General features: G+C 33.8%; 1 protein-coding gene across 3 annotated transcripts; it reads left to right on the forward strand.

Annotated features, from left to right (window-relative positions):
* The first annotated feature begins 814 nt into the window (after positions 1-814).
* On the forward strand, positions 815-14,394 carry LOC107020693 (cytochrome P450 97B2, chloroplastic-like). Of its 3 annotated transcripts, none has more exons than XM_015221150.2 (14): positions 815-1,147; positions 2,439-2,619; positions 3,336-3,443; positions 4,107-4,191; positions 10,182-10,420; positions 10,669-10,842; positions 11,432-11,479; positions 11,615-11,674; positions 11,814-11,900; positions 12,181-12,269; positions 13,028-13,119; positions 13,407-13,468; positions 13,625-13,774; positions 13,844-14,394. In XM_015221150.2, exons 1-14 carry the CDS (start codon positions 1,023-1,025, stop codon positions 14,063-14,065), a joined length of 1,722 nt encoding a protein of 573 aa, XP_015076636.1. In that variant the 5' UTR covers positions 815-1,022; the 3' UTR covers positions 14,066-14,394. The 3 variants fall into 3 exon arrangements, with proteins under 3 accessions (XP_015076636.1, XP_015076637.1, XP_015076635.1); XM_015221149.2 differs by having other exon boundaries at positions 817-1,147; positions 2,424-2,619; XM_015221151.2 differs by lacking the exons at positions 4,107-4,191; positions 10,182-10,420 and having other exon boundaries at positions 816-1,147; positions 2,424-2,619.
* The last annotated feature ends 1,693 nt before the right edge of the window (positions 14,395-16,087 follow it).

Below are 16,087 nucleotides of genomic sequence, written 5' to 3' on the forward strand. Positions count from 1 at the left end.
TATACTAATAACTCTCGTATAAATGAAAAATAATAATTTTAATTTAATTTTTAATTGTTATATTTTTTAAAATATATATATAATAGTATGGGGTATATTTGATCCTAGCTCCTCATAAGTATATTTTTTTGACTTTTTTGTTTCAACAACTAATTAAATTTATTTTTATGGTAAAATTTAATCATGTATCACTAATTTTCTTGTAAAATTTATTATAGATGTCTCGTTTTTTTTACATATACAAAAACTAAATTTCAATATAGATGCAAAAATTAATTTAATTTTTTTAGGCTAAAGAATGAAAGAAATTAAAGAATAAGAAACTCAAGTAATTATAATTAAAGAAGTCAAAAACAAATTTATGTATGAATAAGATTAAGATATACAATGAACTTTGCTAGAAGGATCATATATACCCACCCCACATGAATTTTCTAAATTAAAAATCAAAAAATAAATTTAGAACTAAAATTTTCACTTCCTTAAAGATGAAAGATATATGTGAGTTTCTTTTGTAATGGTACTGTATATATAAGCCATTTGTATAACCATAAATGTATCTATGAACAAATGAGCCATATATTAAGTTTAAATGACAAGTTAAAAAAGTATATTATACCCTTTTTGTAAGAAATAACACATATTATAATATCATTTATATAACTTATTTTTTCAATATCGGATAGAATGAGAAAAAGACAATAAACTTAAAGTATGAGTCATGTAGCTTACTTTTTTTTAAGGGAATTATATTTCTGATTTAAAAAAAATATATGTAATCGATCAAATTGGGAACATATTTATTGCTACCAAACAGCAAGAGTGAGTGTCAAGCAGAAAACTAGAAGAAGAAAAGAGGGGAAAAGAAAAACAAATTTAAGGAGTAACAACTTATATATTTATAGTAAAAAGAAAAAAGAAAATGAAAAGGCAGTTGTTTAATTACTTGTAGTAGTGTGTGCTCCACTACCTTTTCTATCCTTGAGCACTCAACAGATCGTTTTGTTTGAGTTGGAGAGAAAATGGCAACTGGGTTTTGTAGCAGCAACACCTGTCTTGTGTTGAATCGACGGAGTGACTCAATTTTCCGCCACTTCCCTTCTTCTTATCCAACTTCCTGGTCTACCGAAAAAAGATCTTCAATCAGGTATCTTTCATGAATTTGTTTAGTGAGTAGCGATGGCGGTTCTGTCACCAATGTACTAACTCAATTTCATTCATTTTTCTGCCACTTTTTATTCCTACGCTCTGCCTACTTATCATATTCTTTTAACAACATGATTAGATAAGATATGATGCAACTTTAACGAGCTTAGGTAAGTATGTCAGTAGGTAGTTCAAAGATGTAGTATTACTATCCATTCACAGGGATGAAGCTAATCGGTGGTTTCGACAAACCCACTAGCTTTTTTGTATTTATATTAAAAATCAAAATAAATATATATGTATGTTAACGTGTGAATGCGAAAGAAAATTGATTGACAGTTAAGTGGTAAGGAAAGGGACATGAATGAAAATGCTTTTCTTGCTAGAGTTGTGGGTTCTAACCCGAATATCAACAAAAGTTTTTTTTTCTTTTTAAAAAAAAAAACATGTTATGTAATATTTTATCTTCTATACTATAATTTAGAATCGCCAAACTTCTAATCCTGGCTTCACCTTTACCTATTCATGTATTTGGCTTGGTGGTGTATAAAGCGTTGTGTTGCTCGTAGTATTAGTCTTTTCATGTAGTCTTAGTTTATTGTGTTTAGGTGATCGCATTGTGTTGTTGTTGTTACGGTTCCTTACCCCATTGTTTTCCTATTAGTTGTCATGTTTCTTTGCATTAACGTTGTTTCTTTAAGTTACTGCATTGATTTGCTTGAGCTGAGGGTCTTTCAGAAATAGTCTGTCTACCTAATAGAGATAGTGGTAAGGTTTGTATATACGCTATCCTTCCTAGACCCCACTTGTGGAATTTCACTGGTTATGTTGTTGTTGTAGTATATTCAATGACTTTGTAGGATTTCATTGGGTATGTTGTTGTTGTTGTATTTTCAATGACTTTGTGAGATTTCACTTGGTATGTTGTTATTGTTGTTGTTGTTGTATATTCAATGACTTTGTGAGATTTCACTAGGTATGTTGTTGTTGTTGTATATTCAATGACTTTGTGGGATTTCACTGGGTATATTTTTGTTGCTGTTGTGTATTCAATGAAAACTTAAGACAAATATAGGGTTTGAACCAGAGGTATTGGGTCCAATCGAACCTGTGACCAACACTCTAGCTCCGCCCCCTACTTACGAGCATCATAAGCACATTTTTCTACCTTTTTAGTCCTTCTGGAGTATAGTCATGTTGATTGAAATAAGATATCCTCTTCATCTTTTGTGGCATCTAATGATTATATGTGGCCGTGTTTTTTGGCTAAAATTCAGGACTATGAAATGCAGATGTCAGTCCACAGGCACAGATGAACCAAAAACAAAGATGAATTTATTTGATAATGCTAGCAACCTCCTCACTAATCTGTTGAGTGGTGGGAGAATTGGGTCAATGCCTATTGCAGAAGGGGCAGTGACTGACCTTTTCGACCGCCCACTTTTTTTCTCATTGTATGATTGGTTCCTAAAGGTAATAGCCTTAGTATGATACTCTCTCTTATCTCTCTATTCCTTTGAACTAAGTTGCTCGGACTCTTTATTTTCGATGTCAAACCTCTATCGGATTCTCCAAAGCTAACTATTTTTGGAGAATCCGACACACACTCGATGACATTTTTGAAGAGTCCGAGCAACATTGCCTTTGAGCAAGAGACACAATTTAGTTTTGTACTTTTTTAAAAAATTCAGTTCCCAATGGTCAGAGGGAACAGAATATTGTGTTGGACGAAAAGTTGTCCAGAGTTGGTTGTTGCATAACTTTTATCAAAGCAAGAAAAAATCTGTATCATTTGACAGAAAATGTGAGAAAATAGAGATTTGAAGTATCATGATGGAGAGGAGAATGCTAATGTGGATTTATGATGTGTCTGTACCAACAGGATTACTTTTATAGTTACCAACTTTTTTAGAATGAATTGATTATTCAGAACAAAGATGCCAAACATGTATTGGTCTTTAGTTATATTAATAAAAACTAGCCAAGAATTTGCTAGGATATATTGAGTATTATTCATATCAAAGCTGACTAATTTCTTAATATTTTTATAATGAAAAAATGGATGAACTTACTTGTAGGTTTTCCCTAAAAAAGGTATCTAATGCAAATACTATACGACTTTTCTCTTCATTGTCCCCCTATTTTCTTGGTGAAATTTAATTCTCTCCTTCTTTTGTTTGGGCTGACAGTATGGATCAGTCTATAAACTTGCTTTTGGACCAAAGGCATTTGTTGTTGTATCAGATCCCATTGTTGCTCGGCATATTCTTCGTGAGAATGCATTTTCTTATGACAAGGTATTGTACCCCTTTTGTTCTTTGTAATTCTCTTGTTCATTCTTTAGCATATCTAAGGTTGTCTGCTCTTGTATATTCTCATATCTTTACTTGCCTCTGATTGTCAACTGTTGCTTTGCACATCATCTCTTATTCATTCTTTTACTGATTTTTCTGCATAGAAGGGATGCAATTGACTCATGTAGGGAGTTGTTAGATTTGATTATGTTTGCAAATCAATATTGCAAGAAGTGGAGTATCAGCGGAACCTTTAGACAACTAGTAACTTCTCCTTGGTTCTTCATTAAGTTAGTTATTTGTTATATGATGCGTCCAAAATAATTTTCCTTGTTCTTTGATGGAGAAATTTAATTTATGCAAGAACTCAAGTTAACATATGATACTTTAACCTTGATATTTCACATTTACAGTTTTTATTGTATGTCTGTCTATCAATTTCAAACCATAACAATTCCAGGCCTTGTTCTTTCTTAAAAAAACAAAAGTTATAAGAACTTGCTTATGACCTTTCGTTTTCCTTTTTAATTGTTAGGGAGAAAGGGAAATCTTGTTAATACTTACATTAGCTGATAGAAGTTAATTTATATAGTGGCACAACAGCAGGAAACTAAGTCAACTTACTCTATTTGATGTTGTAATTTGGTTCTTCTTATTTCTAACCAGGGGGTCCTTGCTGAAATTTTTGAACCAATCATGGGAAAAGGGCTGATACCTGCTGACCTTGATACTTGGAAACAGAGAAGAAGAAGTAAGCATGTGTAGTATATGGGGTTGGCCTGGTTCTGCCCACTTTGATCCCCATATAATCTGCTAAATGTTGCAAATTGTAAAGTACAGAGCCAAAGGATCAATTTCGTTGTTCTATTATTCCAAGAATAAGAGCTATATATAGGTGTACAAGTGAATCTATCTAAGGAAATAAAATCAGAAAACATCCCTAAATATCTCTAAGATCCCTAAAGATCTCTACCTATGATTATGCTATGAATATTATGATTAGATATGGTTATGTTTATTTTGTAACACTCCCCCTCAAGTTGGAGCATAGATATTAATCATGCCCAACTTGTTACAAAGATATTCCACCCTAGTTCCATTCAAAGCCTTTGTGAATATATCACCCAATTGCTCTCCTGTCTTGGCTATACATAGCCAGTAGAAGTCACGTTCTCTTGAATCTTCTCACGGACAAAGTGACAATCGAACTCAATATGTTTTGTCCGTTCATGATACACTGGATTTCATGCAATGTGTAGAGCAGCCTGATTATCACACCAAAGTTTTGCGGGAAAAGAAGAATCCAAACCAACCTCAGCTAGAAGGTGTTGTATCCATAGTATTTCACAAGTGGACTGATCCATAGCTATATATTCGGACTCTGGACGAGATCGAGCTACAACATTTTGTTTCTTACTCCTCCTACATACTATATTTTCCACCAACAAAGACACAATAGCCAGTAGTTGATCTTCTATCAATTCTTGATCCTGCCCAATCTGCATCTGCAAAGTATTCAACACGAGTATGTATGTGGTCGCTATACAATATGCCAACGCCAGGGTCTCCTTTCAAATAACACAGAATTTGTTCCAAAGCAGCCAATGTTTGACAGTTGGTACACACATGAATTGACTGACAATACTGACTGCATAGGCAACATCTGGCCGAGTCACAATAAGGTAGTTCAGTTTCCCATCCAACCTTCTGTATCTTTCTGGATCATTAAAAGGGTCTGCATCATCCTTAGTAAGATGTGCATTAGGAACCATTGGTGTGCCACACGGTTTTGTTCCCAACTTACCAGTTTCTGCAAGTAGGTCAAGTACATACTTCCTTTAAGATAAAAAAATCCTTTTCTTGCTTCTAGCTACTTCTAAGCCCAAGAAGTATTTGAACTGTCCCAAGTATTTGGTATGAAACTTGGCATGTAAAAATTGCTTGAGAGAAGAAATTCCAGTACAATCATCTCCTGTAATAACAATATCGTCAACATAGACAACTAAAGAATATACCAGTCATTGATTGTCTATAAAAGACTGAATGATCACACTTGCTCATCTTCAACCCAAATTCTTGAACTACATCGCTAAATTTTCCAAACCAGGCACGAGGACTCCGCTTTAGACCATATAGAGATTTTCTTAGATGACAAACTTTTCCATACTCCCCCTGAGCAACAAACCCTGGTGGTTGCTCCATATACACCTCTTCATGATGATCACCATGAAGGAAAGCATTCTTGATATCTAGTTGATGCAAAGACCAATGTTGAGAAGCAGCCAATGAAATAAACAAATGAATAGAGGTGAGCTTTGCTAAGGGGGAGAAAGTGTGAATAATCTACTCCATAAGTCTGAGAGAAGAAATTCCAGTACAATCAACTACTGTAATAACAATATCGTCAACATAGACAACTAAAGAATATACCAGTCATTGATTGTCTATAAAAGACTGAATGATCACACTTGCTCATCTTCAACCCAAATTCTTGAACTACATCTCTAAATTTTCCAAACCAGGCACGAGGACTCTGCTTTAGACCATATAGAGATTTTCTTAGATGACAAACTTTTCCATGCTCCCCCTGAGCAACAAACCCTGGTGGTTGCTCCATATACACCTCTTCATGATGATCACCATGAAGGAAAGCATTCTTGATATCCAGTTGATGCAAAGACCAATGTTGAGAAACAGCCAATGAAATAAACAAATGAACAGAGGTGAGCTTTGCTAAGGGGGAGACAGTGCCTGAATAATCTACTCTATAAGTCTGAGCATAGCCTTTAGTCACAAGTCTAGCCTTAAGTCTTGCAATAGAACCATCAGGATTGACTGTAAAAACCCATTTGCATCCTACTGCTTTCCTTCCTTTGGATAAATCCACCAAATCCCAAGTATAATTTTCATCTAGAGCATGTATCTCTTCAAGCATTGCATCACGCCATCCAGAATTAGTTAAGGCTTCTTTCACTGTTTTAGGAATAGAGACAGAGTCTAGAGAGCTAATCAAACAGCTAGATGCAGGAGATAAGTGATCATAAGAAACAAAGTTAGTAATGCAATATGTGGATTTACACTGACGTGTACCTTTCCGAAGTGCAATAGGAAGGTCAAGATTTTCTGAGGAATCAAGTGGAGAAGGAACTAATGATAAAGGAGTTGATGTAGGATAAGTATCATCATTACCTCTCCTCCTCGAGTAAACTTGAATAATTTGCAATCTTGTTGGAACGGATGAAGAAGGTTTTGAAGGCATAATAGTTGACTGATTCTCAATGAATGAACTGGAAGATGGAAGAACAACATCATCTGATTGTTTTGTCACATCACGAGTACCCTGATAGATCAACCACTCATCTTCCTCCACCTCACTGAGGTGCATAGAAGAATGGTGTAGCCTCTGAAAATACAACATCAGTTGACACTAGGTATTTGCCAAGCTCAACAGAATAACACCGATACCCTTTCTAGAGTCGAGAATAGCCCAAGAAAACACATTTTATCGCCTTTGGGTCCAATTTAGTAACACATGGTCGAACATCTGGAACATAACATGTGCTTCCAAACACCTTAGGTTCCACTGGAAATAGTGATTTGGTTGGAAAAAGAACACTATAAGGCATATTACCTGCCAACACAGTCAACGACATACGATTGATCAGAGAACAAGCTGTAGTGACTGCATTAGCCCAAAATTGTTTAGGGACTTTCAATTGGAACAGAAATGCTCGAGCTGTCTCAAGTAGATGCCTATTCTTCCTCTTAGCAACTCCATTTTTGGTAGGTATATCAACACATGAAGACCGATAAGAATACCGAGCTTTCTCATGTAAGACTGAAATAATTCTGACATATATTCTTTAGCATTATCACTCCTAAGAATCCTAACTGAGTCACTAAATTGCGTTTTGACTTCAGCGCAGAAGGCAATAAAGTGAGTAAACACTTCAGTTCTACTCTTCATAAAGTAAATCCAAGTCATTCGAGAAAAATCATCCACAAAAGTAACAAAATATTTATGCCAGTTTTAGAAACAACTGGACATGGTCCCCAAACATCTGAATGTACTAACTCAAAAGCAGACTCAACTCGAGTATTAACCCTTGGACCTAGTGAGATGCGATGGTGTTTTGAAAATTTACATGACTCACATTCCAAGGAGGAAATATGCTGATATTGAGGACAAAGCTTTTTCAACAAAGGTAGAGAAGGGTGTCCTAATCGACAATGTGCTTCAAATGGAGATACGACACTTGAGCATGCAACAAATCGAGATTCCCATTCATCCAGGATATATAAATCATCAGAAACATGTCCTTTACCAATAACCTCATTTGTAGTAAGATTACAAAACAAACAATGATCGGCAAAGAAAGTGATATAACAATGAAGGTCTCTAGTAACTTTACTAACAGAAATCAGATTAAAGGCCAATTTTGATATACTTAATACAGATGACAAAGTAATAGAGGAGGTAGGTTTAACAGTTCCAGATCCAATGATGTTACAGGTTGATCCATCAGCTACTGTAACTGGATAGGGTTCTTTGTATGGCTGAAAATTAGAAAAAATATTAGGATTACCTGTCATATGATTGGTGGCACCTGAATCAATCACCTGTTTATTTGAAGAAGTGATGAGACATGCTTTATCTGACTTGGGAAAAGCATTAACCGAAGTGGATTGCTTCAATAATTTCTTATATTGAGAGAATTTAGAGATCTCCTCAACCGAAATCAATAACATTTTGTCAGATAATGGACTAGATGCAGCAACAACCTCACCTTGATCAGCCATTTTTTTTTCCGACTAAAATGCTCACTGTATCAGATCAAATTGATGTTGAAACCAATAGAACATTCCAAGTAGGCTATATCTGAAAGTCACACTATACCCAAAAGGAAAGACAAACAGTAGCTAACTGGTAGACAGAATCTTGAGGTTGACAACCATCACTTCAAAACAATTTTCCAAATGAGTGGCAGATCGCCTCCTAAGCAATATCAAGTTCACAAATTGTGGAGCAATCACTCAACTTACTGTTGCACTTTGCAAACAGCCTCCAATCATATATCAAAATGAAAGACCAAAAAACCAATAAACAGACAAGTGTCAAACCTAACCAATGAGAGTGCACGGATTCTATTTCAAGGATTTTCTTCTCCAACATATGGTCCGATGATTAGAGGACCACCGAAATCCTCTACAAATGTCAAGACGAAATTGTAACAGAAAAACCAAACCAAGATAGATCCACGTACACACCTTCACGTGCTTCAAGATCTGCAATGTCTCCAGCAGATTTCCCGGCATGTGAGTCTTACACTCTTGTCCTCTGACCACTGGAGTCTGGTGTTTTGTATATCGGAGGAGTTCTGATGTAACTCAGACAAAGCAGGATAACCCGCTCTGATACCATGTAAAGTACAGAGCCAATGGATCAATTTCGTTGTTCTATTATTCGAAGAATAAGAGCTATTTATAGGTGTACAAGTGAATCTATCTAAGGAAATAAAATCAGAAAATATCCCTAAATATCTCTAAGATCTCTACCTATGATTATGCTATGAATATTATGATTAGATATGGTTATGTACATTTTGTAACACAAATAATCCTGCAGCAGAAATTATTGACTGATATATCGGTTGATGTAGTCAAGCTTGACCCTTACTAATTACTAAACTTGTCCATGATGAAGGATACTACTTTCTCGTATCTTTTGATACCTGCTCTTTTCTGTCTTTTGAATGGTCAAATAGAATAGTGCTGTGATAAAAATCGGTTATGCAACAGAAGTGCAATGCCTTCATGACTGGATAATTTGGATGATGTCAGACATCAAAGTAATCTGATAGCCTTTTTTTTATCAAGGGTAGCACCACTTGCTTTCAACTTTTCTCTAGGATACGAAGTTAGGCTGCATAAAGTTCCAGTGTTTCAGAAACATAGAGGTGTCGTCATGATACTCATCACTAGTCAAATGAGGCAGGAAAATGACTAATAGACGAGTATTCCGATAAAAGTTATAGAGAGAAGGATAAAGCTACTAATAAATTATGAGAAGATTGTGTTCTACTTCAGTTCTATACAAACAAACAAACAATTCTATTGATTGCATGGATGGTGGCATTCGCCTGACTTAGACTCCTCCTCCTGCCTCTACACAAAAACAAAAACAAGAACAAGAAAAAGATAACATAAGGAACATCATTCAGGGAGACTCAAGTTCCCTATCCTTTTTAGAAAATGATGTGTAGCCAAAGAGAAAAAGGATCATCTTGGTAATTGGTGCTTTTCTCTCTCCCAATATTTCAAGGTAAAGGACTATTAAGACAAAAAACTAAGCTTTTGTGATCCCACATGACAGAGAAAGTTGAGGTACCATCCGAGACCCTTATGGCTTTGTGTGGGTAATGAAGAGTCAGAATCACATTTATTACCCAGTGGCGGATGTAACTTTAGAGATACAGGTTCAATTGAACCGGTTTTAAACGGAACATACCTATATATATATATATATATATAAAACAAAATCCATAGAAAGATTTTGAACCCGTAATTTAAAAGTTAAAACCCATCAGATTAAAATCCTTGATTTGCTTCTGTTTTATTAGTCATTTGTGCATTCTTTTTCCTTTGTACTTATATATTAGATGTATAGATACAAGCATGTGGATTCACGTGTGAACATTTGTACACTTCAAATAATTTGACTAGCTCTCCTGTGATTGACAGTTATTGCCCCTGGATTCCACTCATCATACCTAGAAGCTATGGCTAAAGTATTCACTGAATGTGCTGATAGAACAATGTTGAAATTTGATAAGCTTATTGAACAAGAAGAGTCAGGAGGAGGGAAGCTAATTGAGTTGGATCTCGAGACAGAATTCTCAAATTTAGCACTAGATATTATTGGGCTTGGTGTTTTCAATTATGACTTCGGTTCCATCACAAAAGAGTCTCCAGTTATTAAGGTCTGACTGTGCAACTAAATTCCTTATTTTCCGGAAGATACTTCAGTTACTTTCTCAATATGCTGAAGCATTCAGTATATTATTAGCATGCCATGTTTTGCTCTAATCTTATAGTTTCGGAGTAAAGAATGCAGATTTGCTTTTCTAACAGCTGACAAACGATTTCGAGGCTGCAGATACTCTTCTATCTTCTCTCATCTGCTTCCTCCCAATCAAAAATTGATGCTTTCTTTTAATGAAATTTGCAGGCTGTGTATGGTACACTTTTTGAAGCTGAGCATCGTTCTACTTTCTACATCCCCTATTGGAATATCCCTTTGGCAAGATGGATAGTTCCTCGGCAGCGGAAGTTCCAAAGTGATCTGAAGGTCATTAATGATTGCCTTGATGGACTTATAAAAAATGCAAAAGAGACCAGGCAGGTGAGACTTGAGAGGATGGATCGTGCCTTTATCTGTTCTTGTTATTACCTTATGTTGATAGTTGGTTGGTTCCACTCTAGTTGACTACATGCCCCATAATGGCAAAAAAGTTTGTTGTTACACTTATCTGATTGTACTTCTGGAAGTTAGTATAGTTTGCTGTTTTCATGAGATTGTTTTGTGATCTGTATTCTTTAGGATCTTACATATATCACAAGCCAATAATACTTTTATGGTTAAATATATTCTCTTAGTAAATAATCAGGCATATCTTTGGGTGCATACAAGCAATGCTTCATCATATTGTTGATGTTTTCCAAGTCTTCTAATTTTGTTTATGGACTCGCATGCCCGTGTATGGGTAAAAAATGTGAGTGTTGATGAATCTCTAGTTTTCAAGACCCCGATTAACCTTGAAAAACATCATATTTAGTATTGGAATGAAATGGACTTGAATAGAGCGTATGGACACAGAGGATTCATATAGTTGATCAACTAAGAGAAACAAAATAAAGGACCTTTGCAGAATAATAAATACTAGAAGAATTATAGAGCACCATATCTTAATTCTTGTTACATTTTTTCACAGGAAACAGATGTTGAGAAACTACAGCAAAGAGACTACTTAAATCTTAAGGTTTTTTTGCTTATGTTTTCTCTTCTTCTATTTCTTTTTTGTTAGCTGGTATGCAAAGTGTATACAAACAATTTTACAGATCATTGCAAAATTCAGACCAGTGAGTCTTGGCATTGTAACTTTTGAAGTTTGCAGGATGCAAGTCTTTTGCGGTTTTTAGTTGATATGAGGGGTGTTGATGTCGATGATCGTCAGGTAAATTATCTTATTTTTTTCTGTAAACTGTCATAAAGTGACAGAAAATTGTCACAATCACCAAATTTTATGTGTGTTTTATTTACACAAGTAAAACTGGTTCCTCAATAACATCCCTGTCACTAATTTCATTGGACAGCTAAGAGATGACTTGATGACGATGCTGATTGCTGGACATGAAACAACTGCTGCCGTTCTTACGTGGGCTGTTTTCCTCCTTGCACAAGTATGGGTCATTACAACCCAAAATAAATATCTTCTACACTGTTGCCAAAAGAAATTACATAAATAAGAACTTGTTACGTTAAACGTTGTAATTGTTTGAGTTTTAAAAATTACAAGTTTGAATATTTAGTTTTCAAGTCCCTTTCCTATAGTGTACTTGTCATTCCCTCATTTTCCACTTCACACCTCTTTGCTTAAGTTTTAATGGATCTCCTTGAGTTGATTTGTTTTACTCCAATTGAACATTGTGGCTAATGTCACTTTCATAAATTATCCTGAAGCATCCAGTCAAAATGAAGAAAGCGCAGTCAGAGATTGATGCAGTGCTTGGTCAGGGAAGGACGACCTTCGAGTCTCTTAAAAAATTAGAGTAAGTTATCGAGCTTATAGTACTGGTTATTTTACAAGGAGCAATCACTTCTTATGACATTTTCTCTCAAAATGTAATCCTCTGTACTTCCCCTCAGTGTGCCTATGCTCCTTTTTAGCATAGTTTTTTGATATGGTCACTCTTTCCCTAGTTTTAAGATGAAATATTTTCTTGAGTTGAAGTAGCGAAGATATCTGGTGAAAGTGTTTTTGGTGTTTATCTTGAGATGTCGAAGTTACAAACAGTTTCTACTGGTGTTAAATGAGGCAATAGGACCATATGCAATTCGTGAATAATGATGTTTCCATAAATTTAGTAATTGCTTAAATAAGAATGTTACAATGTAAAATGCGCAATCGAAAAGAACAAGGTAAGGAATGAAAAATAACTGGCTAACAGTTAAAACATTGATTATAGAGAGACTAAATGGAATTAAGATGGTTAAGACCAATGAGGAAGACATGTCCTTACAATTGAAAAACGACAATCATTAACCTGGTAAATAGAGGAGAGCAAGGCAAAATCATGTAAAATGAAGTAACTAGGAAAAATCGTAGATTGGCAAATAATGATTTGTCATACAGATAAATTGAAAAGACAGACTGCTGCAGCCAGTCTTTGTCTCCTGGATATATTATTCATTAGTAATGGGATGAAGTTTTTAAGGGTTACCTTTATTAGTTAACATAAAATTTGAGGATTTCTTTTGCATGATCTGTAATGCTTCTTGATGCTATATCATACTTTCATTGTTTCAGATATTTGCGACTTATTGTTGTGGAGTCATTGCGCTTGTATCCACAACCTCCATTGCTTATTAGACGTTCCCTTACATCAGATATACTACCAGGTAAGATTCCTCACACTGCTTTGGTTATCTACTCCTAGTTTTGGGAACTTGGCTCAATTAGTCTTGTACATATTTCCCTTTTTGCTAATTGCTATGGGCATTTGTATGCCCTCTAGCACAGCTGTATCTGTGGGCTGTAGCTCTCTTTCCATTTGCAAACTCTGGCACATTCGTTCCACTCTTTTGATTTCTTCTTTATGATGGGTCAAAACCCTGTGAAAAGAGTATAGTCAGTGTGTTTCCCCACCCTGTTGTTATCAAGGTTGAGACTTTATTTTACTCCTCAGGGGGCTATAATGGTGACAAGAATGGATACGAAATTCCAGCTGGCACTGATGTTTTCCTATCTGTCAGTTTTCATTTCCTTACTTTTACTTTTTTAATTTTCTCCAAGTATTAAGTGTTTGTGCGTCTGTGAGTAATGTCTTCTTGAGTCTTTATGAATTGAACCAGTGGTTGGTAATATCTTGATGAACTCTATTGACACTTAAGCACATCCAAGCAGGTATATAATCTTCATAGGTCACCATATTTCTGGGACAAACCTAATGAATTTGAACCCGAGAGGTTCCTAGTACAAAAGGAAAGTCAAGGCATTGAAGGCTGGGGAGGTTTTGATCCATCTAGAAGTCCTGGAGCATTATATCCAAATGAGGTGCCATTCTATTAATTTTTATATTCATTTCCAGAATCTATGTTTTTACCAATGCGTCTTTGTAATCAGATTATATCAGACTTTGCTTTCTTGCCTTTTGGTGGGGGACCAAGAAAATGTGTCGGTGATCAATTTGCACTAATGGAGTCAACAATAGCATTGGCAATGTTGTTGCAAAAGTTTGATGTGGAACTGAAAGGGTCTCCTGAGGATGTAGAACTCGTTACGGGGGCAACTATTCACACGAAAACTGGCTTGTGGTGTAAATTAAAGAAGAGATCAAATATTTGAAGGTCCCCAGCTTGTGGATAATATTCACAATTCTGGCAAGTGTATTACTCTTGGAAAATTATGATGGTGTTCGTTCTCTGTGGAAGAGAATCCATAGCAGCAGTGAGAATCCCTTCAACCAAGAGTTGTATTTTGTTGTATTATGTTTGTAGGAGGGAACATTTTGCATCAATATAGATAGATGCCACATATTACTCGTAGTCGTATGCTTAAATCATGTATCTTTTGAATATAAAGAACGAAATTTTGTGCCCAAAGTCTTTTAATCCTTTTAATTAAAACAGGGGAAAAAGACATGATATATGATTCTTCTAGCAAAGTTCAAGGTATATTTTAATCTTTTTCATACATAAATAATTTTTTGAATTCTTTTATTATAATTATTTGAGTTTTTTATTCTTATTTTATTTTTCTTTTAATCCTTAGTGTAAAGAGAAAAAAAAGTAAAGCTATTTTTTGTGGCTATATTATAATTTAAAACTATATTTTTTAGACTTAATTACTTGAGTGAATCATTTTTTAAAAATAATTACTTATTTTAGCTATACTCTTTAATTATTATCATTTATATCAATATATTATAATATTATATATTATTATTAGATTTTTGCCTCGCTCGCTCTTTCTTTTTTTTCCCTTTAGTTTCTCTCTTTACTTTCTTTCGTAGAGTAGTCAATAATTCGTAGAATGAATAAAATTTGTATGAATAATTAATTAATTAAACAAATGATTTAATTGTAACAAATGAAGACACATGATAATTTAAAAAATGAATTAAACTTGAATTAAAAATGTATCTCACACAAAAGTTGAATTAAAAATGTAATACAAACAATGATCTATAGAGTAAATTAAACTTATATTAATAATGAATTAAATAAGTAATTCAATAATAATAAATAAATCAAGAAGTTGCAAAATAAATTAAATTGCTTTAAAATTGTATTACACAATATTAAAGTTGAATTAGAAGAGCATTTAGAATGAATGAAGAACGTAACTAACAAAAGACAAGACAATGATTTATAAATTGAATAAAACTCATATTATCCCTGAATAAAACTTATATCATATGTATCTTATAGATTATATTTGTTTTTATCACTAAAATAACCAATTAATTAGACAAGTAGTCTAACTGTAACAAATGAAGAAACTTAGTAAATTGTCAAATGAATTAAACTTGAATAAAAGATGTTGCACACATATCAAAGTTGAATGAGAAACAAATTAAACGTGAATGTAAAATGTAGCAAACGAAAGAACATTATGCGATTTGTAAATTGAATAAAACTTGTAACAATAATGAATTAAAGATATAATTCAATCTTAACAAATCAACCACTAGAACGCAAAACGAATTAACTTATCTTAAAAGTCCATACACAAATATTAAATTAAAGTTGAATTAAGCATAGATAAAACTTGTAACCAATGAAACAAAAGACAATGATCTATAGAGTTAATTAAACGTATATCAATAATGAATTAAACAAGTAATCTAACAATGACAAATAATAAACTACAAAATGAATTAAGTTTGCATTAAAAGTGTATTAAACAATATTAAAGTTGATGAAAGAGAAAAATAATAATAAATGGAAAACGTAACAAACGAAAGACATCTATAGATTGAACAAAACTTGTATTATTCATGAATAAGTTATAAACTTAACCAAAATCAATTATAAACTTAACCAAACCTTGGGATATAAACTACAAACGACATTTCACTTATTTGTAGGAATAATCTATCCAAACTAATCACAAATTCGTAAAATTGAATCTTTATAATGACCACCGATGATGAACTTCTGTTTCTATAATTTTAAAATTCCTATTTGAGAACATCATATTGTACAATTTTTTATTTTTTCTATTCCTTTACTTGTCGTGTTTTTGAATAAAAATAGTGAAATATGAAAAAAACTAATTTAAAAATGATTATTTGATGAAATTTTCAAAAAAAAAAAAAGAATAAAAAAAGAGATGAGGAAGAGAGATTGACACAGAAAAAAAAAG

Source organism: Solanum pennellii, chromosome 5 (genome assembly GCF_001406875.1).
Source record: "Solanum pennellii chromosome 5, SPENNV200".
Lineage (NCBI taxonomy): Eukaryota > Viridiplantae > Streptophyta > Magnoliopsida > Solanales > Solanaceae > Solanum > Solanum pennellii.